At 42.3% G+C, this 27,235-nt stretch overlaps 1 protein-coding gene across 1 annotated transcript in view; it reads left to right on the top strand.

Annotated features, from left to right (window-relative positions):
- NUP93 (nucleoporin 93) overlaps positions 1-27,235 on the top strand; it is a 102,664-nt gene that overhangs the window by 27,113 nt on the left and 48,316 nt on the right. Inside the window, exon 3 of the mRNA XM_029925300.1 lies at positions 4,646-4,763. Coding sequence (XP_029781160.1) covers positions 4,646-4,763 — 118 coding nt within the window. The remainder of the gene's footprint in view (positions 1-4,645; positions 4,764-27,235) is intronic.

Below are 27,235 nucleotides of genomic sequence, written 5' to 3'. Positions count from 1 at the left end.
AGAGTTCCTTCGTTTTGTCATTTTTGCTAGTTTTCTTTCTCTTGTCACCTTTAGAAAGCTCGTTGTGCACTGTGCACCTGTTAATATTTCTCTGTTAAAGGAGGCTTATTGACTGTTCAGGGCCTGTCATTTCAGGAAATGTTCTTTTAATGGTGTCTCTCAGTTTCTCTTGTTGTGCCTTTGAATATTTTATTTCCCTACTCAGTGATATTTGGGACTCGCCGTCATGCACACTTTGGCTTGTTTCTTGGGGTAGCCCTAAGAAGGAAAACAGACAGACACACACAGAGGGAACAGAAGCACACAAACACACAGACAAATCAGACAAACAAACAAATTAAAAGGGGGAAAGGAAAGAAAGAAAATGGAGAGGAAAGACGAAAAGAAGAGAAGAAAAAAGAAAAACAAAGGGGGGGTCAGAGACAATGAAGGACAATGGACAGTCTAAAAGTGTATGACCAGTTGAGGGGAGAGATAAGGATGAGAACAGGAGAATATATCTGGATTGCAAGAAAGAAAAAAAAGAGGGAGAAAGGAAAAAGGAAAATGAGTAAAAATTTAAGAAAAATTTTGAGTAAAAGTGATAATAAAAAAATAAGAACAAAAAAAAAGAAAAAAGGAGAAAAAAGAAAAAGTAGCAGCTCCCCCTTGAGGATAGGCGTGGTTTGGTGTAGTAGGTCTCTAGGGCTGCTCTCGGAGGCTCCGCCTTGGTGGCTGCAGAGAGTAGAAAGGTGGCAAGCCAAGCTCAGCTGGAACTAAGCACTGTAGGCTACTCTAATGAGTCCGAACTCCTTGTGCTACAGCTGAGCCAAGTTGTATTTTCCAGGCCCACCTTGGTTCAGAGTCCTAGTTCATGCACTTTTATGCTACCACAGATGAGATGTACTTGCTTTGGCGGCTGGCTTCTTAGGGGGAGGGATCAGTTTCTCTTGGCTAAGGCCAGGATTTGCCCTACTGCTGCCTGAGGCGAGGTGTGCTGCCTGAGGTGAGGTGCGCGCAGGAGATGAAGTACACACCCTCACATACACAGCTGCGGACACCAGCCCCCAATTGAGATAGCAATCGCCTAGGGGGAGGGAGCAGTTTCTCTTTGCGCTGGCCGGATTCAGGCCGCTGCCGCCTCCGCCCAAGGAGCGCGGCACTGCCAGAAATGAGCTGCGAGGTCCTGCAGCTGAAAGCGCGAGCCCTGGCCTCCACCGCCGCCAATTTCCTGCCGGGATCGTGTAGGGTGGGGGCTGTTTTTTCCCTGTTGGCACCCAGGATTCGGGATTCGCATGGCCAGTGCTTGGGGCAAGATGTGCCGTGGAAATGAGGTGCGTTCTCCCACTCCCACAGCTGGAGTCGAAGTGAGCGCCCCTGGCGCCGACACGGCTGCTGACTCCTCGCCGGAATGGCGCAGGGCTGGAAGCTGTTCTTTCCCTTGTGCCACCTGGGTTCGGGATTTGGGCTACCCAGCAGTTATATATGGAATGAGAGTTTCTCTCTCTGAGCATGGTTAAAAGTTCTTTATCTCTTCTCCAGATACAGTGCTATGAGCGTGTTCAGTTTCTCTGTCTCTTCCCTTTGTCTCTCAGGCTCCGCGCGCTTGCCCTGTGTTGGGCTGGGGCTCCCACCTCCCCTGCCCATCTCGGGCTGGCCCGTTTCCAATCTCCCCAGTTTGCACTCACTCACTCAGGTATCTTTGAGGTTGTCTTCTTTCTGGAGTCTGTATTTTCTCCTTCCGCTCTTGCAGATGAGAGTAATGTCTTTCTCAGTTTGATAGATGGGGCAGACGAAGTTTACAGAGCTCCCTTCCTCTCCACCATCTTGGCTCCTCCCCCAGTGTTTATTTTGGAGAGACAGAGACATAGCACAGGCAGGGGAGGGGGAGAGAAATAGGGAGACACAGAATCTGAAGTAGGCTCCAGGCTCTGAGCTGTTAGCAGAGCCTGATGTGGAGCTCGAACCCATGAACTGTGAGCTCATGACCTGAGCCAAAGTTGGACGCTTAATTGCTAAGCCACCCAGGTACCCCATGGTTTTCTATAAGGGTTTAAAAAGGAGGGCCCACTAAGATGACTATAATCAAAAAGATAATAAATATTCGTGAGGATGTAAAAAAAATTGGAACCCTTGTATATCACTCATGGGGAAAAAATGGTATATCACTTTTATATCACTTGTATATACTTGCATATCACCTTGTATATCACTCGATGGGAATATAACTGCTTTGGAAGACCATCTGACAGTTCTTCAGAAGGCTAAACAGAATAATTGTATGATCTAGCAATTCTACTTAAAGGTGTATATCCAAGAAAAATGAAAACATATATTCATGCAAACACTTGTACATGAATGTTTATGGCTGCATTTTCATAATAGCCTCAGAGTGGGAACAACCCAAATGCCTATCAGCTGATGAAATGATACATTCATAAATATAAAATGTGATATATCCATATAATGGAATACTGTTCAGTTATAAGAAGAAATGAAGTACTGTACAAGTTACAATATGGATGAATCTTGAAAAAAACATTATGCTAAATGAAAGAAGCTAATTGCAAAAGGCCATGTATTGTATGATTCTGTTTATATGAAATGTCCAGAATAGGCAGATCTGTAGAGACAGAAAATAGATTAATGGTTGCCAGTGGTTGGGGGGAGGTTAGGAAGGGACATGAGGAATGACTGCTGGTGGGTAAGGAGTTTGTTTTGGGGGGTGATGAAGATGTACTAAAATTGTGACGATGGTTATACAACTCTGAATACACTAAAATCAACCAAATTGTATACTTTAAATGGGTGAATTGTATGGTATGTGGATTATATCTCAGTAAAGCTATTAAAAAAGAAAGGAGGGAAGCCTGCTGCCTATGCTCCAGGCTTCACCCAACACTATTCAGATCGTTGGGAGGAAAGTTGCTTAGGTGATTCTAATGTGTAACCAGGGCTGGGAACTGCTGTATTAGAAAGTTAGCTATTAGGGATTATTAGAAGAAAGGCAAGATTATCTACCTGACATGGTAGCCTGGAGGAGAAGCCTCAGGGATGGCATTCTGGTTGACCCCTCTACGTGGAAGGGACAAAACTCTACAGCAGGGAGCCCCCTGGGTGCACAACATCTGTTTCTGTAGTGCTTAGAAGACTGGAAATAAACACGAAGTCCTTTTTCTTCTCCAATACATCTGTTAGTTCAGGGTTGGAAATCTTAGGTGTCACACCTGTGGGTGGTAGGGTTCCTTGTGCTTCCAAGTGGTCTAGCTCCTGAGTTACTCAGAAGGACCATAAACTTTGTCAGTGGGATTTGGGGTACTAAATCATCATCCACGAGCAACAGCCTAAGCATCTATTTCCCCCAAGTTTCTTTCTTCCAGAGAGTGTTCTAGATATTAGCGAGACTCTGGCTTTTTTTTTTAGAAAATCTCTTTCATGTTACATTGCCCCAGATAAGTAGAAATAAAGCCAGCTAGGGGTGCCAGGGTGGCTCAGTCGGTTGAGTGTCTGACTTCGGCTCAGGTCATGATCACACAGTTCGTGGGTTCGAGCCCCGCGTCAGGCTCTGTGGTGACTGCTAGCTCAGAGCCTGGAGCCTGCTTTGGATTCCATGACTCTTTCTCTCTCTGCCCTTCCTCTGTTCACTTTCTGTCTCTCAAAAATAAATAAAATGTTTTCTAAGAAAACAGAAAATAAAACCAGCTGTATTATTCCCATCTCTCTTCAAAAGCATTTACTAGTCAGGTGACAGGCTCCTATATGATTGGATTGGGCAACAGAGAGGGAGCTTGAAGATGTAGTAGATGTGATGCTTGGCATTTATTTATTTGATATTTATTTTGAGAGAGAGTGTGCTTGCATATACACAGGAGTAGGAAAGGAGCAGAGAGGAAATCCTAAGCAGGCTTTGTGCTGTCAGCACAGAGCCAGATGGCGGGGCTCGATCCCACAAAGTGTGAGATCACGACCTGAACCAAAATCAAGAGTCAAAAGCCCAACTGACTGAGCCACCTGGTGGTGCCCCCACGATTTGGCCTTTAAAGAGAAGCCATGGAGAACTAGCTTTGGATCTGTGTTTGACTGTACTTTGCAAATCATTGATGGCTCCAGACTTAGTTTTCTCAGCTGATGAATAAAGTTTCTACTAGGTTACTCCCAAAGCTTCTAAAATTTTTGGCTCACTATGATCTGTCTTTATAGAGGCTGTGAATACAGGATGGTGTTTAAGAGTTTGTGCTCTGGAGTCCAATGACCTGGCTCTGCCATTTGCTGGCTCTGTGACTTTGGATCAGTCAGTTAACCTCTTTGCACCTTAGTTTCCCCGTCTGTAAAATGGGGATTGAGAATAGCACCTCCTTCATGATTTACTTTGCTGTAAAATGTTTGTAATAGTCTAGCCTATAATTTTATTGATATTCTATCATTTTATTTAGGCAAGTTCTTCAGTGTAATTCAGGCATGATCAGAACTATCACTTATTAGCAGATGCACTACTGTGTCTTTTATTCCATGTGATAGATCTTTATGGAAAGGCATTAAAAGCCATATAAAAGTGTCTGGGCAGCACATAGATTTTGAATAAAAAGAAAGCTCTCTAGTATTTCATGAAGCTTATTAGATGTCCTAATCCTGCTTTTTTTTCTCCCTGCCCTATATACTCATGTAGATCAGTTCTCCTCGGGTCTCGGGGACTTGACATATCCCACATCTCCCAGCGTTTGGAGAGTCTCAGTGCGGCCACCACCTTTGAGCCTCTTGAGCCTGTGAAGGATACAGACATTCAGGTAAGAGCTGCCAGGTGGCAGGACTGGTGCGGGTGGAGCCCTAGCATGCCAACCAAGCCGAGGACCCCCCTGGCCCTTTATTGATCAGGTGATTCAGGAATGCTAGATTTCTTCGTTAATTCTCTTCTTGAGAGATTAAGAGAATGGAAGACCCAGCTTTGGAGGTATAGTGAGGACCATCCATCGGTTGCTTTCAGAGTGCTCTGAGAGGCTGAATTTAGGAAAGCAATTCCGACCCGCACTTTTCAGATTATTATAATTATGAGAACAGATTTTTCTTTCTTCCTTGGGCTTACTCCAAGGCACAGAGACACTAGCTATAAGTTTCTCTTGCTTTCTTTGCTGGATCTCAAATAATTCTACCCTTCGTCTTCCACATTTCTTTTCTACATATTACTTGTATTGGGTTGGCAGAGAGCTGGGGAAAACTTAGAGTACTATTTACTGAAATGTACTCATCAATTTCTAGGAAGTATTTGGCTGCATTAGTGGCACCAGGAAATGGTCTAATAGAGCACTCCAGTCTCATTTAACCTAACATGCCACTGGCATAATTGATCGCTGTTTTAATCTAATCAGAAACTGGTATGTGTGTGTGTGTGTGTGCATACACACATACACGTTGTTAAGGAAAACCTTGTGATTCATTTAGTTTTGAGGGATTGGGAGGCTGCATTCATGTTAGAGTGAAGGAACAGTGAACTATCATTTAAACTATTGATTTACCTTTGAAACGAAAGGATGCAGGTTCTACAAAAGCAAACCATTGTACAGTTGGGTACTGATTGTGTTATTATTTGGGCTCAATTTGAATTAATACTCTCTAGCCCACTATCCTTCCCAAGAACTATTTTTATCTATCTAATGGCCACAGTTCTACAGCATTTATTCCAGTTCAGTAACCGAAAACCCTGTCTTTGTGTTGAGAGTTAAATATTTTTCCTGTTATCGATGTGTTCCCATAGTCACCAGCTTTTTAAAAATTTTGTGTCCTGAATCATGTTTGCTTGTCACCTTGTAGATGCCTGCTCATTTCCATGTAATCTTTTTTTTAATTTTAATGTTTTATTTATTTTTGAGAGAGAAAAAGAGAAAGAGCGAGAGAGATAGCACACAAGCAGGGGAGGGGCAGAGAGAAAGGGAGATGCTGAATGTGAAGCAGACTCCAGACTCAGCTGTCAGCACAGAACCCAACACGGGGCTCAAACTCACAAACTGTGAGATCATGACCTGAGGTGAAGTCGGATGCTTAACCACCTGAGCCACCCAGGCACCCTTCCATGTCATCTTAAAATGGCATGTATATGTAACTGTTGTTTTTGTTTTGTTTATTTTTAGCTGTACCTTTTTGTCCCTTTTTTTTTTTTTTTACTGCTTGATGCTCTATAAACCAATGCTTATAACAAGGATGAGGTGGGCAAAAGGGATAGAACTCAAATTAATTTGAATAGTCATATATATTGAAGAGTATCCCTAATAGTGTGGAAGAAATGACATTCACTAAAAGGTTGTTTGTGTATTTTTAATGTTTAAAATTTCAAAGAAGTTGTTTATTTTTAAAACTAACAGCTTTTAAATGTTCTTTGGCATATCTGTAATACATATTTGGAATACTCAGCACATTTAGTGATGCACTTCATGAATTCCCTCTGATGTATTACTCCATTTTTTAATTTGAGATATTAATGACAGGTTTATAAATGTATCGAGTCATGACCATCTTCTAACCTTCTGTTTAATGCATGAACACTCTCCTTCAACACCCCCATTAGATGGTTTCCCAGCAGTGCATGCTCAGTCATATCAAAGAGAGTTTCTTAATTTGGAATGAGCATGGCTAAGAGTTTTGGTCCTGCACCACTGGGAAATCTTTGAACTTTGAGAGGAAGGGTGCTTCCATATCAGAATTTTACCTCAAGCTTTTTCCAGAATAGCTTCAAAAATGCAAAATGGTCAGTCCAAGATAACTTTTGATTAATTGGGAATTGATCATCTAGACCTGAAGATGTAAGACTTACTAGTTTGAAAATATTCTGTTGATTTCATCTTCTGGCCGACAAAGGCTATAAAGGAGAAAATTTAATTTTAAAGGGCTGAGGCCTTGGCTAACTCTGAGATGGTTCTAGTATTGATGGGGGTTAGAAGTTTTGTATCGTGGGGCTCACCTGTACTTAAGCCTCCTGCACACACAGTATCGTCTGGTTTAGTACAAGAAGTACACGTCTTGTTTAGTAGTTAGATGTAAGAGCCAAGGCAGCTCTCACCCTGAACGTGGAGCCTTCTTCCTTTTCATTCTTCTCGTTGCGTTGTTGGTTATGCAAGGAGAGTTAACGTGGTCATTTTCAGTTTTTTGCTTTTAGAAAAGCAAAAAGATAGACTCCTTTTCTTATTGATTTTAACAGCTTTATTTATTTTAGTTTTTTAAATGTTGATTTATTTTCAATAGAGAGAGTGCACATGGGCACGAGGGAGGGGCAGAAAGCAAGAGGGAGACGGATAATCCGAAGCAGGCTCTGAACTGTCAGCGCAGAGCCCAACTCGGGGCTCACACTCATGAAATGAGTTCATGACTTAGGCCGAAGTTGGATGCTTAACCGACTGAGCCACCTCGGCACCCCTTAACAGCTTTACTGAGCTATAATCCACATACCATACATCTAATGGACTTTTGTGTGTAAATTTTTCCAACCAGTGCAGTTTTTGAGATGAGAATGCATCCTAATCCCATGTACCAAGTATCAGAGTGAATTTATTATGTCAGTTTACAAATTCATAGAAGGAAATACTGAAGGATCCTTTGACAGATGCTGTCCAAGACTTGTACCATCCATTGTTTATATTACTTACAAGCTTGAAAAGACGTTTCCCCATGTGTAGATATACATACAGATACATGTGTAGTCCTTTTCTGCTTGATAAACATTGATTCTGTTTCCTTCTGTTTCTAATGGAAAGCTTGAAATCAGTACAGAGTTTTCACTGTTAGTGTTACATTGTTTGTCACAGTCGATGATATGGCATGCACGGAGAATACAATTTTAAAAGACTGCAGTGGCCAGCAAAGGTAACCTATTAAGAAAAATTTACTTCAATCTATGTATGGCTAATGCTGGTAGAGTTTTTTTTAAATGTTTATTGGTTTTCTTTTTTGGAAATGGTCATAAAGAAGGCCTGCATGTTTGTGTAGCAGCACTGAAGAGCAGTGACTATTGTCAGAGCAGGGCATGGTGATGACTGTACTGCTCTGTTCTGAGGGACTTCGTGGCGCTTGCAAGCTCAAGACTTCTCACAGAGATGCACTTGCTCACTTCTGTCTTTGGAAGGGAAATATCAAGGGCAGATTGCACATCTTTACTATGATCTGAACAGACCTAATGTACCACGGATGATGTGTCTTATATAGTAATAAAGTGTGAATTTACAGTTTGGTTATATTGTGAGCTTTTCACTAAATTACATGTATATTTCAAGAAGGCTGTGCAGAGATTGCCTGAGTTGGCCATAAAAATGGGAGCTGCAGTTTCTCTGCATTAAGCTGTATGATTTCCAAATGGCATGGGACCAAAGTATAATAATATTATTGCTAAACTTAATTGTCTTAGATTCCTAGGGCTGTCACAACAAGTTTCCACAAACTTAGTGGCCTAAAACATTAGAAATTTGTCCTCTCATGGTTCTGGACTCTAGAACTTTGAAATCAAGGTGTTGGCAACACCATGCTCTGAAGGCTGTAGGGGAGAATCTTTCCTCTTCTAACTTTTGGTGGCATCAAGTGGTTTCTTACCTCCAGGGTCTGCCTCCATCTCCACGAGATTTTCCTCCTCTGTGTCCAGTCTCCCTCTCTGTTCTCTTATATGAAAGACACCAGTCTCTGGATGTAGGGCCCACCCAGTACCCAGGAGGATCTCCTCTTGGGACCCTTATCTGAGTCACATTTGCAGAGATCATATTTCCAAATAAGGTTGTATGCACAGGTACTGGAACTTAGGACTTGGACCTATCTTTCTGGTGAGCAACACAGGTAATCCACTACACGTACAGTGCCAGAAATTTTAAGACTAAATTAACCGTAATTAATGGAACATTGCCGTATCTCATTCTTTCATAGCTGTGTGGAGTATTGGGCTAAGACATCTATTGCTAGTTGTTCCAGTAATTGCAGACCTCAACCAAATATCTGACTTCACCCTCATCATTCTCCTTTGGGCCTTTGAGTAGGACCCATATCTGATTCCAGAGTTCAGTAGTAGTTACTCTCTCCAAACAGACTAACATTCCAATGTGTTTAAGATATTTCTTTTTTTTTTTTTTAGTTTATTTATTTTGAGAGAGAGAGAGAGAGAGAGAGAGAGAGTGTGTGTGTGTGTGTGTGTGTGTGTGTGTGTGCGCGTGCGCGCACGTGTGTATGCATGTGTGGGGAAGGGCAGAGAGGAGGAGAGAATCCCACGCAGTCTCTATGCTGCAGAGGGTTCGATTTCATGAACTGTGAGATCATGACCTGAGCCGAAATCAAGAGTCAGACGCTTAACTGACTGAGCCACCCAGGCACCCCAAGAGATACCTATAGAGACGTTTTTCAAATAGGAAGTTTGCTTTTCCAAAAAATACTAGTGTTTGGACTATGTATAGGTGGGATTAACTTGTGATACTCTCCTGCAGTAGAAGGAGCTATCATGTGTGTGGGCATGCACGTGCGTGTGGGTATGCGTGTGCATGTGTATGTTTGTACTTCAGCCACCTTTCTTCAGCCTGGAGTAATGCTTCTGAAATGTCCGAGCCCTCATTTGTGAGGTTCTCCTCACGTGAGCCTCCTGCTTGGCCTTCTCAGATCTCTCCCCACAGCCTCCACACATACAGTGTGTCAGTTTTACTGCCTAGGGAAAAAACAAAACTTTCCAAATGTTTCTTCACAAAGTAAACAGAAATTGAGCTTATGTTCAAATTAACTTAGCAGCCCATTCAGATCTTACATAAATTGGTTCTTATCTGTTGCGATTCTCCTACCAAAAAAAATAAAACCCCAAAAAACAAAATCAGAAAGAAGGATCCTGTACCAAAGGTCTTTATAATCTATAAATTTCCAGATGGAAATCTGTCCTGCCCTGTATGAGTAAAGAGAAAATGAAGTCTTAAATAGTGGATAAAATAACTGGATCAAAGTTGGAGCCAGAGAAACGGATTTATCAATTACAAGACTCATGATGCAATAATAATTTGCTTGTCAGAAACTTGTCCTGCCTTCCACACTGCATCCATAATAAAATATTCATTGTTTCCTTCCTTTTTCTGCCCTGGGCTTTGGCAATGTAGAGTATGCTCAGACCACTCTTAGCTTATGTTTTAAATAATCGGAAGAAACTGAATAGCTTTGGTAAGTATAAAAATGAGTCACTGCTTGTGTAACCCATTATCACCTAAATTGTTATTTTCCTGGTTTATCTTTTAATTTTATATCTTCAGAATTAAGAGACTGCTGCTTAAATGGAGCTATATATAACAGCTAAGCAGAACAGTGGTTGAGTCGCTCACTAATTGTGTGTTTGTAGTGCTGGCAAGTTGTTAGTGGGGAACTGGTTCCAGAAATCCTGTGGCAGTTTGTTTGTTGGAAAGAGGGTCAGACTTGCCTAGAGTGATTAGTGTGCTAATAGCAGCTCTTCAGGAATATTACTGGCAAAATACTAATATTGAGGAAGAAGTATGGTAAGCGTCCCCTCGCCTAAGCCAGCTGCGGGAAGGTGCAGTCTGAAGGGATGAACACCATCTGAACTCCGGGATTATTTTTAAGTAGTCCTTTTCGTTTGTTTCTAGAAATTGAAACTACTGAGCATGTATACTGAGGAGAGAGTTCTGACCAGACCAGACGAGACGAAACTTGCTTTCATAAATTTAAGGAAGAGATGGGATTCGTTCATTGGGAGTTAACATCTGTTTGCATGCTGTTAATCTGTGTAACCGTCCTGAGAAATGTTTTAAGTGGGCAAAATATACCCGTCTCCCATATTGTTTCTGCACTTAGTATGCCTGAGCGGCTTTTCTGTGGTGGTGAGCAGCCCCAATTGGGTGATTAGACATTTTGAATCGATGGGACTCTGAAGGATTAAGATCTTGCTCTTTAAATGTTTTCACATAATATAAAAATATAAGCCAATCTGATAGAATGAAGGTTTTTAGTTAAGCATTTGTCTTTATTGACCTCCTTGCTTATGTTCCTTTTGCCCCTAAAAGAGTCAGTGGGAAGTTAATGGTAACCTTGATTTTGAGTTTTTAGAGGACTTTAATGGATATTTGAATCTTGCCCTTTTGCAGCTTGTAACAGCCACTTATCTTGGACTTAAATCAAACAACCTATAGTTAATGCTCTTGGGTTTACTAGCTAATGAATCCAGTTCTCGCGGGATCCAAAGCCCTGCTAGTTGGAGGAAAACCTTTTCCTGGAACAAACACCAGGTACATTTTAGGCCAGCATTCAGTGCGGTGGCTAGACTGCATACAGAGAAGACCTCCGTTTCACTGCGCACCGGCTTCTTGTTCAGGGCGGTCATGGAGCCGGGCTTTGTCTCTCGTGTGAACAGTGTGGTGTCCACGTCACCCCCACTTAACAAACATATTTGCTGTTCCTTGTCATTAAATCCTGACCCTGTATAACTCTCAGAGCTGGTGAAAACCAGTAAACATGTAAAAAAGGAAAAATCGTGTCCTCCCAGAGGCAGGTTAATGTGCCATCCTGTTTTGTGTTTGTAATTAAGTATTCTGATCCTGATTGCTGGGGTAAGTACCGAAATGATTTAATTTTTCTGCCTGTCTGTGATAAGGGAAAAGGTAGGCATTGTGGTCTGGTGGAAAGTGTGTAATTACATTAAAGTATCCTGTGAATGGAATTAAAAATGGTAACTTTGGAATAAAAACGGGTGTTAAAGGCATCGTCTGTGGAAAATGTGAAAAACTGCTTTTATGTGAGCCAAGGATATAAGATTTCAGCCTTTTTACTTATCCATTCACACTTACTCCTGAATGCAGGGCTTTCAGAACAAGCAAGTAAATGGATGCTGAATGCGTTCTGAGCAAGCAGGAAATGACAGGCTTCTTTGTCTTCTCAGAGGTTTCTTACATCCTGTAGTGAGCAAGGGAATATCAATTACCAACAAAAGAAGAAAGAAGTTGGAATGGTTCTGTAAAAGTGTTTTAGAAGAAGCCCGTGGCTGAAATATTTATCTAACAGTTCAACAGAGCACTTCAGATACTGGCCAGGCCCTGGTGCCTTTGAACCAGCATTGAGTCGTCCCCTCCCTCGGTCATGAGCTGTCTCGTAACCGGGCGCTATCGATTGATGCCCCAGCGCTCTGGAGATGGGGAGCGTATGTTGTCATCTTCATTCTGGTGTCTTTCAAACTTGCTTGGTTTCAGGAACCAGAAATGGGCATGTCTTTTTATCTGCCGAACTATTTGATATTGGAGTGAGTATAACTTAAATGGGAGTTAAAGCATCCTTCAATATCGAATGCATTACTGTACACCAGTCTGTCGTTCTCAGATGGCAGCCCTTGACCCTGTGTATCCCTTTGATCTGCTTGCCACGGCACCCTGTGATCTCTTATTTCCGTCTTGGAATGTTCGATCCAAAGCTTTCCGGGCCTGTAGCCTGATGTGGCTCCTTCCATTGTTTGCAGTTGCCAAGTGTAGTTCTTTGGTTACAAAACTTTGGGGTCCAGGTTCCTACTGTTTCCACTAAAAATGCACATTCTGTGAAGAAAGTGAGAGGGAGCCCAGATAGGGACGATGCCTGATTTTGCTTCTTCCTGTTTGCTTGCTGGGGACCAGGAACAGAAGCTGGGAGAAAGGAGGGGCAACATCCTTCACCGACCTGTATTAGAATTTCTTTCGCTGCAGAGCTCCCAGAACTAGTATGCATTGCTTTCTTTGTAAGCTTTTTCCCCTGTTTCACAGACGCTTGGCTTCCATCTTGCACTTCAAATACCGGGAGGTTCAGTGAAGCCCCCCCATCAAGCTCAGGTTGCTGGCCGCCAAGCAGAGGCTAAGGACCTCAATTCTGACAGCCCCAGGTCCGCAGCAGGAACAGCAGCGGTGCTCGCCCCACTTCAGTTATCTGGGAGCACGGCAGGGCGAGGCCTCGCTTCTCACCGTGGAGAGGCTGTGAGGCTGAGATGCCATCAGCCGGATCCTGCCTGCGCTTGTCTGACAGCCGCAGCAGAGCTGGGCGTGACCCGGCGTCGGGGAACTTGTACGGAGAGAAGCCTTGTCATAGGGACCAGGCAATTCGTTTAATTTATAAAACAAAGGGGAGGATTAGGTCAGCAGAATGCAAGTCAAGGGTGGATTTACTGGCTGATTTTTATTATTACTACCTGATTTGGTTTCTTTCTTTGAAAGGTATGAGTAGAAGGATAGGAAGAAGAGTTTCTTCTACTTCTCCCTTTTCCTTAAAAAAAAAGTTTGTCTATTTTAAAATGCTGTCACTGTCTTAGGGCCAGGCAGAAATGTCCAGGAAGGTTATAATGCACTTGATTTGTTCGCGGTACCAACATACTCTGGCGTGATACGGTCTGGGAGCACTTTCTCTCTCTCTAGGTTTTCTCTCATCCACAGTGCGTATCAGTCTCGCATATTGTATTAGATAGGACCAGCGCCGGGCCTGGTGGTCCTTGACAGTTTATGGGCTTCACAGTGGCACCTGGTTCTGTGATGAGGACCCAAACTGCCCCGGATGTCTTCACAGAGAAGAAGTATAGTGGAGGATGTTTTCCTTTTGGAAAGTGTTTACTGAATCAGTGCCTCGCAAACCAGTTTATCCCCCCACCCCCCGCCCCAGTTTGTCTCAGGCCGAGAGATGCTCTTAGAAAAATACAGTAAAAATGAATTACTAGGAGAAAAAAATGAAATAGAAGACATACAAAGTATAAGCCTTAGTTTTTCAAATTAAATTCAGTAGACGTAAAATCACTCCATCAGTTTGCTATGAAAGCTCTAAATGCTGATTCTGTTTTTGTACTTAACCTGCTGCAGACCACACTTTGAGTAGCGCTAGTTTAAATAGTTATATTTTTTCCCCTCTCCCCCAACCTATCCTCTTTGTCCCTTTCCTTCTTTACTTTCCTTCCTTACTTTTCTTTCCTTTCTTTAGTTTAAGTGTTTCCTGCTGGTCCAGTAAATCATTGCACTAAAGACAAGTCTGAATTCCTATTTTCTGTTTTACCCCAGCTAAAATTGAGGAGGCAGAGCTAAGGTTTACTGAACATTTATTGCATCAAATCACTATACTAGGGGGCGCCTGGATGGTTCAATTGGTTAAGTGTCCGACTCGTTCCAGTTCAGACCATGATCTCGTGATTCGTGAGTTCGAGCCCTACAGCAGGCTCTGTGCTAATGGTGCAGAGCCTGCTTGGGATTCTCTCTCTCCCTCTTTTTCTGCCCCTCCCCTGCTTGCTCTCTCTTTCTCACTCAAAATAAATAAACTTTAAAAATAATTTTTAAAAAAGACACTTCCTGGGTTTCCAGTAACTATTTCAGGTGTATACTATTGTTAGCCACATTTCACTGATGGGGAAACCTAAGGCCTGCAGAGGCTAGATATGCCCAACTGAACTTCCTTCTGTTGGTGTGAGTTCAGTACTATGCCCTTAGTCCCCTAGGTTTTAAATTTCATTTGTAGATCAAGACTGTTTAGTGAAGACGTGAATTTTTAAGACCTGTTTGAAAGAGTAAAGTAGTTGCAGTATTTTAATAGAAGTATTGCTCAGTGATTGTTCATTTAGAGCAAAATAAAAACTAGAAAGCCCACAGTGAATGGATGTGGTGGGCATAGCTCTTACTTACATACACTTAGTAGTCAGATCATGTTGACTGAGGAACGAAGCTGGAACATGCTTTCTAACCCTTTATATACACCACTGCTGGCTTAGGGGTGAGTGAGGGTGGGGGGGAGATGAGTTTTGTAGGAAGGCCAAACCTGCTTCATCTGTTTATCTCCAGGTGCTTGCTGCTTTGCCACAGTTTTGTGCTTGCTGAGCTGTCAGTTTAATTTACTGTCTAAAGCTCAGCCTATTATTTCTCAGGTTCACTGCCCTACAGGTATACTGTAAAAGGTTTCTGTGAAATCCTAGAGTAGCTTTTAGTTTCGAAATGCCAATGCTTTGTGCTTGTGAAAATAGGTTGTGTTCAGCTTCTTGCTTGATCATCTTTGTTTTGTTTTGCTTTGCTTCTGAAGCGGAGCTTCAGTTAGGAGAATGATGCTAGAAGCAATTTAAAGGGCACATCAAGTTTTTACTGTAATCCTGAACTATTGATTGTTGACTTATTTGTAGGTTTAATGCAGGCCCATTTCCTTACTTAGCATCTGACTGGCCATTAAGCTCTGGCAGTGTGCCGGAATGTTGAAATCTTGCATCTTATAATATAATTTGGCTGTCTAAGGGTATTATGTGTGTTTGGTTTTTACAGACACAGACAAGGCCCTCAGCTTTGTGTGTGCTCCAGAATACAGGAAAGAATTTCTCTACAGCAAAATTATTCACTTCTAGGAGACAACAGAACCATGAGGTGACCTGGAGTCATGCAAATTGGCACTCTTTGGACTAACGGCTCTTATAAATCAGTGCAGACTAACATAACAGAATCTTGAAGGGAAGGCCAAGCAGGGAGCTGAAAAGACATGGCGGTGTTCATAGTAGGTCACAGCTAGGCACTCCCATGTATGTAGCCTTCAGCGAGTGCCTGGGGCCAGTCTCTTGTGTGAAGTTGGAATTAGAATCTAGCCAAGGGGCTGGTAGAGTGTTCTGCTTAAGGAGGGAGCCAGGCTTAGAGAGGTCAGAAAAGAAGTAGTCACTGTCTGCAAAAGATTTTTACCCTCCTCTTTCACCACCTGGACTTGACTGGAAGAGAGGGTGAAGCCTGATGGAGTCAATGACAAGAAGACATTAAATTTGGGATTTTGAGAGTGGGAGTGGGAACTAAATGGCTTTAGGAGAGAAAATTCAGTTTCCCCTAATTACAAAAGTAAGACATGCTTAATTCGGAGAACATAGAAAATGGTCCCTGAGTACACTTTCTTGACCGACTGTATTGCCCCTTCAAGTTGTCAGAACAGCCAGCATTTGGAAGTGTTGGATTGTCTTGACCAGGTAGTTGAGACTATAGAACATCAGTTTGAAGTGACAAGGAAAATTGACTCAATGGGGAGATGAAGTGTGCATTAGAGATTGGCTATAAAAATGACCCTCATAGTTCGGAATTGGTCAATTCTTACAAAATGACGAACAGTCTTTTCCTTTATTCTGTAAAGGAAAAGCCTCCTAACGTGTGAAGGGGGATCTGAGACATGCGGATTTCATGAATGACTGTTATGTCATTTCACTGCTCCCCTCAAACCATTTGAAAGAAGGGTTATCTGTGACTTTGTCCTAACTTGGAAGATGTCGGGGGAAAGGAACAAGCGAGGAATATGATGTGAACTTTGAGTGGTACACCATAATAATTCTTCTGTTTGTGTGATACTTTGCAATGGGCTTTGCCCATCGCCATCTTCTTCCTCGTGGTGGAATGGGTTGAATGGGTGTTGGCATTCTGTTTATTTAGGAAAAGATATTGAAACCAAGAGAGATTGCTTACTATCAAAGGTGGGTCTTGAACCCAGACACTTCTTAATGCTTGCCCTGTGTCCTTATTTTTCACTTTTTAAAAATGTTTTATGTATCCTTGAGAGAGAGACAGCATGAGCATGAGCAAGGGAGGGGCAGAGCGAGAGAGGGACACAGAATCCAAAGCAGGTTCCAGGCTCTGAGCTGTCAGCACAGAGCCCTTCATGGAGCTCGAACTCACAAACCGTGAGATCATGACCTGAGCCGAAGTTGAACGCTCGACCGACTGAGCCACCCAGGCGCCCCTTGTTTCGTGTCCTTACTGTCATGCTTTGCCGAGGCAGGCATATGGTGGGAGGTGACTAGTTGGGTAAATTGCAGATTTGTTTTTTTGTTTGTTTTACAAAGACACTAAGCTAGGTCTTTTGTCACTGGTCATTTCTTGATGTTTTGGTCTTATCTTTCCTTAGCTGTTTCTTCGAAGTTACATTTCCATGTATTCCTTTCTGTATGGAAGATTTGTGAGTTGCCTAAATCAGTTGTAGAGACGAAAATGTTACTCAGGAGAGGGACACCGTGACCTGGACGATGGCTGACCTCACTTTCCCGTCTGTGGCACACTTCAGAACAGAAACGATACTGGTGTTTGTTGCTGCTGCTGAGTAGTTTCCAGACGCCCTTTCTGTGAAGGGGCTCGGTGTCTTGAGACTCGTCATACCAGATAGAGCCTATCAGCCATGTTTTTGCTGTCTGAGTGGGTCTTTGGGGCCAAGCAACTACAAACTAACCAACTGGAGTGCATGCGATATTTGAAACTTTAGGTGGATCGGACTGTCAGGATTGAGAGCCAATTAGGGCTGAGGTTTTGTGTTGGTTTTGTTTTTGCCAGCTTTTGCTTTCTATTTTTCTCCCTCCCTCCTGGTTTCTTTCCTTCCTAATTTAGGCTCTGCTATCCTCCCTTCCATTCTTTTTGTCTGTTTTTTATCTTTTCTCCCGTCTTCCTTTCATTCTCCCATTCGTTCCGTCCTCTGCGTCCCTCTTTCTCTGCTCGTCTCCCCCCGCATGGTTCAGACTGCGGGCAGCTATTGCTAATGGGGGAGTGTACCTCCTTTTCCCCCAGCATCTGTGAGCTGTGACATCGTGGCCCTGAGGACGGTTCCCGTGGCCTGCAGCATGCACCACCACGGCTGTCTTGCTGTGTGGAGTGAGCCCAGTCCGGGTGCGAGGCTGAGCTGGGCCAGGTGGAGAGATGGGTTCCGTGGGAGCCCGGCCTTGCTGGCCGCCTCTTCCTCATATGCTCTCGTTACTTCTGTTTTCAGTTACACTTGCAAAGCCGCGAGCCGCAGAACCTAGTTTTATCCATCTACTTAACCTGCCTGGGTTTGCTCCTCTAGTGGAGCAAGGCTGATGTTGAGTGCATCTCCTTATATTGGGCCCTTTGCTATAGCCTCTGCTGATAATCTGCTTTTGTTTTGTTTGTTTTGTTTTGAAGTGCCTGCCTCTGCTTGATATTGAGGCTATGTAAGAATTTCCTGTACTTAGCAAACTAAGGTTTTGGGTGAGGGTGTTACGACCTATTTATTCTTTTTGAGGATTGGTTTTACATTAAAACCGGATCCTAAGAAGAGGGAGTTTGGGGGAAGAAAATGACCAAAGGAAGGAGAATATTTGAAATTCCTTCTCGTGTTTTAGGAATTAAGTTAAAAATTAATCTAGCTCCCAGTTTCATGTGTGCTCTTCTCCATTTGTTAACTATTCATCCAACTAGCTCGTCTCTTGGTGGGGGAGGAGGAGTGTTAGGGAATGGGGTTTATTTTGGAGCAGCAGACATATTGCAGAGCCCTTCAGGCATCTGAGCTTTTCACTGGGGGTTAGGAAGGGAAGGGAGCTGCAGATCTCATCTCTGTTTTCATATTAGCTCTCTGCCTCAGGTTGGTTTTAATTTCCTACTCCGTTCCTCTCATGCCCTGAATACCTCTGGCAAACAGAAAGAAAGTCTTTGTTGGTTATTCCAAAGGGTGGTGCCCAGACTAGCAGCATCAGCATCACCACAAATTGATGAGAATTGCAAACTCTCAAGCCCCAGCCCCAGACCTGCTAAATCCAAATCTCTGGAGACAAGACCCAGAATCTGTTCCCCAAGCCCTCCGGTTTGAAATGGACCAACTTTCGTGATGGCAGAAGTCTAGTGTAGGTATGTCCTGCTTTTCTAGCTGTCTCTGCCAACTTCTAAACTTCATCCACCTGCAGACCAACCACCCTGCACTTGGAGCCTGCAAAGCAGTGTGTTCCTCTTTTTGGTGTTTGAGTCCATCAAGAAGTTGTAACCGCCCTTGTTTGTATCTTTGCTCCATGAAGGTCACAGTGGTCAATGAAATGTATCTGAAAAACTTATATATATTAAAAACTTACGACTTATAATTGGTCATTGATTACTTTTTCACTATGGAGGTATCGACTCTGATGCTGAGGCTGTTGCTCAAAATACTCCACCTAAAAAGCAGTCAGAGCCCAGAGGGGAATGAAGAAGGGAGGGAGACAGGAAAGGGAAGCGGAGGGATTAATAATCCCATCTTTGTTAATCATCATTATCCTCTCTGATCGCTGTGAGCGGATGTGCAGTTGCTTCTGCAGATGTTAATAATTCATGGATGGACTATGCCAAAGGGAGGCCTTAAATCTGGTCTCTCAGCAGATTAAATACACTGTCTGCCATCAGTAGGAGCCAGGAGAGATGAAAGATGGACTTGTTGTTTTTATTCAGTAACCTGATTTTCTCTACCTTTCTCTTCATCTCCCCTCATCCTCATTTTGTTTACCTTTACATTTGCTTCTCTGTGTGCCCTCCTCCCGCCTTAAGTGAGTCCTAGGGATCTTGGGTCTACTGTTAATGGCATTAGATTTTACTTCTCCTTCACTGCTAGTAACAACAGATGCCATGAGAGAAAGCAGAGAGGCAGAATAAGTATTTCCTTGGAAATGTCTAAATCAGTCTGCATATTTGAAAAATGTATTAAAATGTGCAGCCTGTGTCTTAGAAATCATTTGAAATGGCTTCTCTTTGTTTTGAGGAGTAATTCTATTATATAGGCAGTTGAAGATACATAGGACATCCGTACTTCACGTAAGTCTGGTGTCATTTCTCCATTTGATAGATGAGGAGACCGAGACCAGAAGTGAATGGCTTGTGCAGGGCTAGCTGGAACCCAGTTCTTTGACTCCAAGACCAGCATGCTTTCCACTAGACTTAATTACCTCTTCCTTTTAGACATCATATGTAGGTAGCCTTAAGAGGCATTTTACCTGTATTTCACCATATTCATTTTGTTAGTAAGGCCTAAACAGAAATTAATTAGATTAAGTTTGAATAATACATAGGTAGTCAGCTTCACAGGAACACTTCTGATTAATTTCTGAATGTACATTTGCCAAGAAGCACCAGAGTCCGAGAAGGCTGATGACAGTCTGCACTTGTGTAAACATTTCTGGAGCTTCTAAATGATATCCTTCAGCAGTTTATAGGTTAGTCAATAAATATATGATAAGCACTTAACCCTGTGCGTGATGCTTTGTTAAGCACCCTGAGTAGATATGATACAGTCCGCATCCTAACTAGATTCTCAGTGTTTTACGGTCACCTGAGGGGATTTGGCTACCTGCCGTGTGCCAGTATCAACTTAAGGATGGCAAAGTGGTAGAACTGGAAATGTTTTAGCTACCATAGTGGTTTGCTGAAGGACTTAGTGGTAAGAAGCATGTTAATAAAACTGGACCGTTGTCTTTAAAATGATTTCCACCCATGTCACTGCTGGAAGGCTGGCAGAGAGAACGGGATGGGAAAAGCAGGTTTTAGAATCAGGCTAATTTTCATTAAAAAATTTCAGAATTGCAGGTCCTTTGTGTTCCTGTTGTAGAGTGAGGGGCATGCAGCACCGAGACGAAAACCTGACCAGGTGTTTTATAAGGCAGCATAAGTTCCTGGGGCCTAGACAGGGCTGCCTGTCTCACCTGCCTTGGCCATCTGTCCTGACCCGGGCGGGGGGCGGGGGAGGCAGGGCCCCTCTCCTACGGCCAGTATCGTGTGGCTCCGCCACTTGCGATCTATGTCACGTTCATTCTGCTGCTCTTCTCATATGAGTTTTCCTCTCATTATTTTTTTTATAATTTTCTTAAGGTTTACATTCTTGAGTGTAATTTTATTACATCTTAATGCCATTTTATTTATTGCATTGAGGAATGCCATATTCAACTTTATAATAGGATTAATGAGAAAATGGAATCCTGCCTATAATTTTCCTTCATAGAAAAATTTCAGGAACTGTATTTTGTATGGCAGTGAATATGAAAATCTGACCAGATAATGGAATACAGTTTTTTCCTGTTCAAGTCATTGAGGATTGGATAATTTTAGTAATCCTTTTCTTTCTATTGAGGGTCCTTTTTTAAAAAATCACTTTCTGATCTTATAGTGTTTTCCAGCTAATAGTAGAAATAGAAAATATGTGCAGAAAAAAATTACATGAAAATTAAAGTTTTAGTGTCTCTCATCTAAAATCATAGTAAAAATATGATGAACCTTGCTTTAGTAAGCAACTCCAAACTCTGAGTATCTGCACTTACAAAGGAAATCTTGGGGAGATATTTGGCTCTAGAATTCTTTCAAATAACAGCTTCCCTACTGAATTAAAAATAGAATTTGTTTAAAAGAATTCTATTTACAATCAACCTGGTAAGAAATACATCTGTTGTGTAAAGTACCTGGGTAACAAGAACTAGGAAGCTAGAAGCCCTTCTTTTGTAGCCACCATTATCCGCACGTAAGAACTGAGGGTGCCGTGGAGCCTGGGGCCCAAGCACGTCCTCCAGCAGCTTCTCTCGGTACAGCATCGCGTACTGCTGCGCAGAGAGTTCTGTAAGCTAGAAATCCAGATCCTGAACCCAGGACGTAGACTGGGTCGCTGTGTGACCTTGGCCAGAATCTGAGTTTCTCTGTCCCTTGTCTTCGTAACCTGTGCCGTAGGGAAATAAATTTCATGGCTATGACCCTAACGAGTCTTCATATACTTTGTTATATATAACAATATACATATGTATTTATTGAGATAGAACTTCTTCACATAATCTGCACGTGCTTGGCAAAATTGCTTGCTCCCTCTATCTAAGTACTGAGGCTGATAGATGCTGTGAGAGAGAGAGACAGACAGACAGACAGACAGCCACAGACTGATAGAAAGCTCTCCTCATTCTGAGTTTCTGAGATCTGGGACTGCAGTGAATTGCCCTGGAGGAATATTTAAGGAGAGATGTTTCCCCCTTGCATTTCAGCCTATTTCCATTAGCAACTGCATTTACTGGGGAACTACTTCCTGAAAATGTGTTTGAAGTGGAAATCTTACTTCTGAAATTCTGTCCACCGTGGTGTGTTAAGTTCGGGCCTACTTCTGCAGCCTGCTCCCACCCTGTTTGGTTTATAGGCATACCAGGGCAGAACCCTGTCCTGGGGCAGCAGGAACTCCTCACCTTCTCCGTGCAGAGGGAGCTTTCTTTTCCCTGTTTTTTTTCTTGACCCCTGGGCAGATGAGTTTGCATATGAGCATCAGAACCTTAATTTGTTTTACTGCTAAATAATGGCATGCGGAAATCAGCTGATTTTTATTGACTACCTAAATCTAGCGGCCCTCACTTAAAACAATACTCAAGGTGAAATGTCATTGATAAAATTAGCAGATTGCTTTTTCATTCTCAGCTGATTTGTCAGGACAGATCAGCTATGAATGCCACGCCACTGACTTTGGGCCAGGACCATCTCATCTTCCCTGAACCTCCTTGGCACTAGATAGATGCAACGGAAAAGGAAGCTGACTTTGGAATTGAATACTGTTGGTAATGATGCTTAGTCACAGAGAAGAGTTCGGTGCCTCAGCACATTGGCCAAGAACCACCTCAGCATCCATCTTCCTACCTAAGGCTGCAGTGATCTCAGGGAGCTAAAGTGATTTGAAAGAACAAACAACAAGCGAAAGTAATATTTAGGTCCTCTCTCTAAGTAGTCACCTGTGTCTACCTGGGTGGGGTCTAGTAAACACAAATACAAATCATTGAAGTGGTTTTGTTGAGTGCCCCCTAAGGACAGCGTTATGGTAGGCACTGACGATAATCAGTATAAACATAAATTCTGGATACTGTCCTCTGGAAGTTCATCGTCTTCTACGTGGAGATTCAAGACGGACTAACATTGCTATAACAGGACCAGACCATCCAAGACCATGTAAAATGACAAAATTGAATGGGAATGGTAAGAAGTCCTCGATGGCTTGGGACTTGAGAGGAGAGGAGTGGGGAATGATGAATGAATTCTGGGGTAGTTGGGGAAGACCCCCCTGGAACAGGTAGGATTTGAATGGGTCTTTGAAAGATTAAATGGGTGTGGTTTACAGGAAGTGAAAGAGCCTGACCAAAATAATAGCCTGACCAAAGTCAGGGAGGTGAGAACAGAAGTTACGTGCTAAGAAATGAAATCTGTCAGGGACGGGGTATCAGATGTGGAAGGAGTGACTGCCACGCAGTGGAGTGTAGGCAGTACATGCTGTTGAAAGTTTTGGGGCACAGGTAACTGTCAAGAAGAAGGAGGGGAGTGTGGAAACCTATGGAAGTTGGCTTGGCCAGCGGAAGGGGTACCTGCTGAGGTGATGCTCAGAAACAGCTGTAATAATCCAGGCGTGGTGATGATACCAGGACCAGGTGGGCTGGTGAGAAAACGCAGAGGAAAAGATATGTGAGAGACGCTTGGAATAAAACATCTTCCACACTTGGTGCCTGACGGGCTCAAGAACGATGTTCAGAAATAACTTGAAGTTTGTAACGAGGGGAAGGATTGGTGCTGTTGGTCGAGGCAGAGAAGTTAGGAAGATTAACTAGATTGAGTGTTGAGATTTCATTTCAGTTTTTGATGTTCTGGCAAGACATCCCCATGGAAATGCCCCTGAAACATTTAGAAATAGGATAAGAAGCACTGTTCAGAAAATAGCTCCAGACAGAATTTTCCAGAGCCTCTGGTCTAGAGGTAAGAATTGTGGCAGTGAAAATGGATGGATCGGAGGGGAAATTGGTTAGCATGGGGCAAAGGAACAAGGTCTCAGCGAGGAGAGAGGAGCCAGGAGGAGGTTGGTGATGGAGGGAAGGGAAGCCAGATCCAGCTATGCCTTAGAAGGCTAGGGGGTAGGGCACAGTAATTGCCCAACTTCACATGGCCTCTCATTCCCAACTCTTAAAAGCACTTACCCACCAGTGATATTACTTTCTCTTCCCAGCAGCTCAGTGAACCTGGCAGAAGGTAGAACAGAGCTCATCAGGGATCTGTCAAAGTCTGATTTCTGGCTAAAGCCCTGCATATTGTCATGGTACTTTAGAACTTCATAGTTGTTCACTTGAACATGGTAATTTCGCCTGGTGATTATTATTATAATTTTAGCTAAACCACAGAATTTCAATGGCTTCCCTTTTCTGTTCTATAATCCTATTTATTAATGATAACGGGTAGAACAAAAAAGAAATACTAATGCCACACCTTCAGCAATGTCTCATCCTCACTGGGTTTCAAGTGTAGGCCTAAGGAAATTGGCCCCATTTTTTTCCTGCTCAGAAATCTTTCAAACTAGTTAACTACATGAAGGTCAGAGAGTCTTCAGAATCTGGATACCTTAAATTGGATAAAGTGTTCCTACTTTTTTAGGAAAAATCTTTGTCCTATACCTGTCATTTGCTGAGAAGTTCTTTCATGGACTGATTGGTAGGCTCTATAGAGAGATGGATATAGAAATAACAAACTTGAAGCTTTTTTATCAAAGAGTCTCATTATAGTGAATTCTAAGGAACTGTGTTGTAAAGGTGTGCTTTGTTGGATTTTGCATAGAATACTGTTTGAGAATTCAAGCCCTCACCTGAAATGAGGAGATCTTTCAAATACACAGAGACCTTAATCCACTTCGTGCCAATAAGCCCCGTCTGTCCTTATACTTTTGGGTGTCTAAATTTTTATGGAGTGGGTATTTGGTGTGCAACTAGCTGTTGTAGTTCACAATAGTGTGGTGCGCGGAGGGCTTTGAAATGCGGTGTCGATCCCTTCGGTAGAAAGGATCACACATGATCTTCATTTATATAAACAAGCCCATTTTTATCCCTTATATTAATAAAGACTAGGTCTACTAGTCTACCTTTTTTTCTTCTAGTTTTCGGTGCTTGGGTCTATATAAAGACAAAACAAAAATAAATAATGGACTGCCGAAAAAACATTTAGGAATTGATCACTTTATGTTCAGCTAGTGATAAAACAAGTAGAAAAGTGCCTCTTTTGTAAGGTGGCTGCTTTTCGGTGTTTTTATGATCTCCATATACGTATTCAGGCCCCTGGGGTCTGAGGCAGGTTAGTTAACACTTATTTGTACCCTCTGCTCCAGGGTCCTTTGCAGTCAGAATATCCTGCAACTCCTCTGTTTTTCTAGATTGGAGGAAGACAGAGTCCAAGCTTGTTAACAATTTATTCTAACATAAAGAAATACCGTTAATTTATTTGTTGGCCGTACTCTCAGAGAAAAATGTCTTAATAGTGACGCAGTGAGATGGTTTTTTTTTTTTTTTTAATAATGAAAGTGGGTTTTCTTACTCTCCTGTAGTGAACTTCAGATGTCTGTCTTGGGACAGATGGGTTTTAACCATCAGTAAAATGGTTTGACTTAAGCACACGGGGGCTTGGGGTTTCTTTTTTTTCTTACCCCTTCCATCCCCAGGCAGAGACTCCTATTGCATACCGACTCTGCTCCAATGCAGTATTTATTTGATCAGAAACAAAAGAGTTTGCTTCTTGCACTGGTTCAGAGAGAAGTCCCCCAGGATTGTCTTTTGTTCGGTAATTGGAGCATAAGCTGAGCCTGGTTAATTTCAAAGCTACCCCCAGCACACGTTCCCTTCCTCCCTCCTCGTGCCATTTCTGAGCTCCTAGTGGTACCTTGCATTGGGTCTGGAACAAAAAAAAAGCTTGCAAAGCTTGAATTGTTGAATGTTAGCTACAACTACTGTGATGTCTGCTATGGCACCTAATAGCACTGTTGGTGCAGTTAATTTTAAGTTAAGCCAAGAAACAAAACTAGAATGCTCTTCCGCTTTACAGCGCTTGTTAACACATGTACCTCCAAATTATGCATTTGGTGTTATCACAATGAATAAAAACAAAGGAAATCATGAGTTGATTTTTATGTTAGTAGCAGAAGTTCTTTCATCGTTATGCACTGTTCAGACACCAGTGTGTTCCTTCCTATGTTCATTCTTTTTCGGTTATATTTTTCATAAAGGCAGAAATGTCTGCAACATCTCAACTCGGAGCATTTAACTGGCTAAAGTTCTGATGTAAGAAATATAAGTCAATTATATTAATTGTTTTTCTTTCAAACCAACAAAGTCTAACTTGGTTCTGCTTCTTTAAATATCAGAATGATGACTGTAGATGAATAAGAAGCCTAAGTAGCCAAATTCTAGATGCTAAGTAGCCAAGTTAATATTTGTATGAAAATATATTACAAAATTGGCAGATATCATGTGTCATTCTGTTCTGCAGTATAGGTGTTGGCTTTGCACCCAACATATTGCAATTGTAGGATTTGTGGTTTTTGTTTTTGAAGATGGAAGGGTCTTTCTCTCGATTTTTTTTTTTTTTTGTCCTGCAATCTGCATGGTAATGACAGTCCACTACCTGACTAGCCTGACTTTAATCCTCTGATGCATGCTTCTTCGTGCAGTTTGATCTTTGCTTTTTCACAAGCTTTCCTGCAGTTGCACAGTTCTTTGCTACATTGAGTTTCTTTTAGTGACAATGAAAAGCATATGTTAGTATTTTAATGTAATCTTTGATTTTCAGGTTATACATTAAAACACAGAGGGGGAAAAATCCTTGTCTGAGGAGCTCTTTTAAAAACCATTATGGTAGAATGGGAATATTCATTACTTACACATCATATATTTCCCCCTAAATGTTGTACAAAGAAGTGACAGTTGAGCCGAGCATATGTTAATAAAAGGTCTGCATTTTCCTGTGTCACTGACAGTTTCATTGGCTGTATATTCCTGAAATGCAAAATAGCCTCAGTTCTCTTCAAAGCTATAATTAATCTGAATAGTTATTTAAACAGTATTGAAATCTTTTAACTACTGAGAGGCCAAACATTTAAGATGGTGAATGTTTGAAGGACGGTGCAGTTGATGAGGGCACGGCGATCTGAGATGCTTGTGTATGTTGGATCTACACATCCTGTAGGCTAAAATGGCAGGATCTGTCTGCTGCTGTATAAAATCTTTTAACTACCATTTATTTTAGCATCATGGCATGTGCAAATTCCTGCTGCTCAGTTAAGGGACCAGCTTCACAACTGGTGTTACAATCTGTGGCCACAGCATTGCATCACAATGCAGCAAATGCATTTTCCACATTAACCAAACATGACAGCTGAAGCGATTATTAACCATGCAAGATGTCGGAAGTCATAAAAAATTCACATCAGAGTAATTGCAGTGGCTTGGGTCGGAAGAAGAAAAGTATCATAGCATTCCTTGCCTACATGTTGTCTCTCCCCCTCTTAAATCTTAACTTGGTACAGTCCGTTAACAATAAAATACCCTTCTGTAACCTATAAACTGTTACTCCCATCAGTTTGTGCTTTCAAACTGATAGCTGACTTCTCTGAATTTGTGCAGAGCAACGTGAAAGATGACGCTGTGCCCCAGGGGCTGCAGGACACCCTTTTTAAGGGGACCCTGCCGTCTCATTGTCTAATTGGACTCTTTCCTGCTTCAGTCATGTCACATTTGCAGGATGCTCTCTCTTCCTTTTTC

The sequence above is a fragment of the Suricata suricatta genome, chromosome 16 (assembly GCF_006229205.1).
Source record: "Suricata suricatta isolate VVHF042 chromosome 16, meerkat_22Aug2017_6uvM2_HiC, whole genome shotgun sequence".
In the NCBI taxonomy this organism is placed as follows: Eukaryota; Metazoa; Chordata; class Mammalia; order Carnivora; family Herpestidae; genus Suricata; species Suricata suricatta.
The sequence above is the reverse complement of the archived record's forward strand: the minus strand, read 5'-3'. Positions and strand labels throughout refer to the sequence as shown.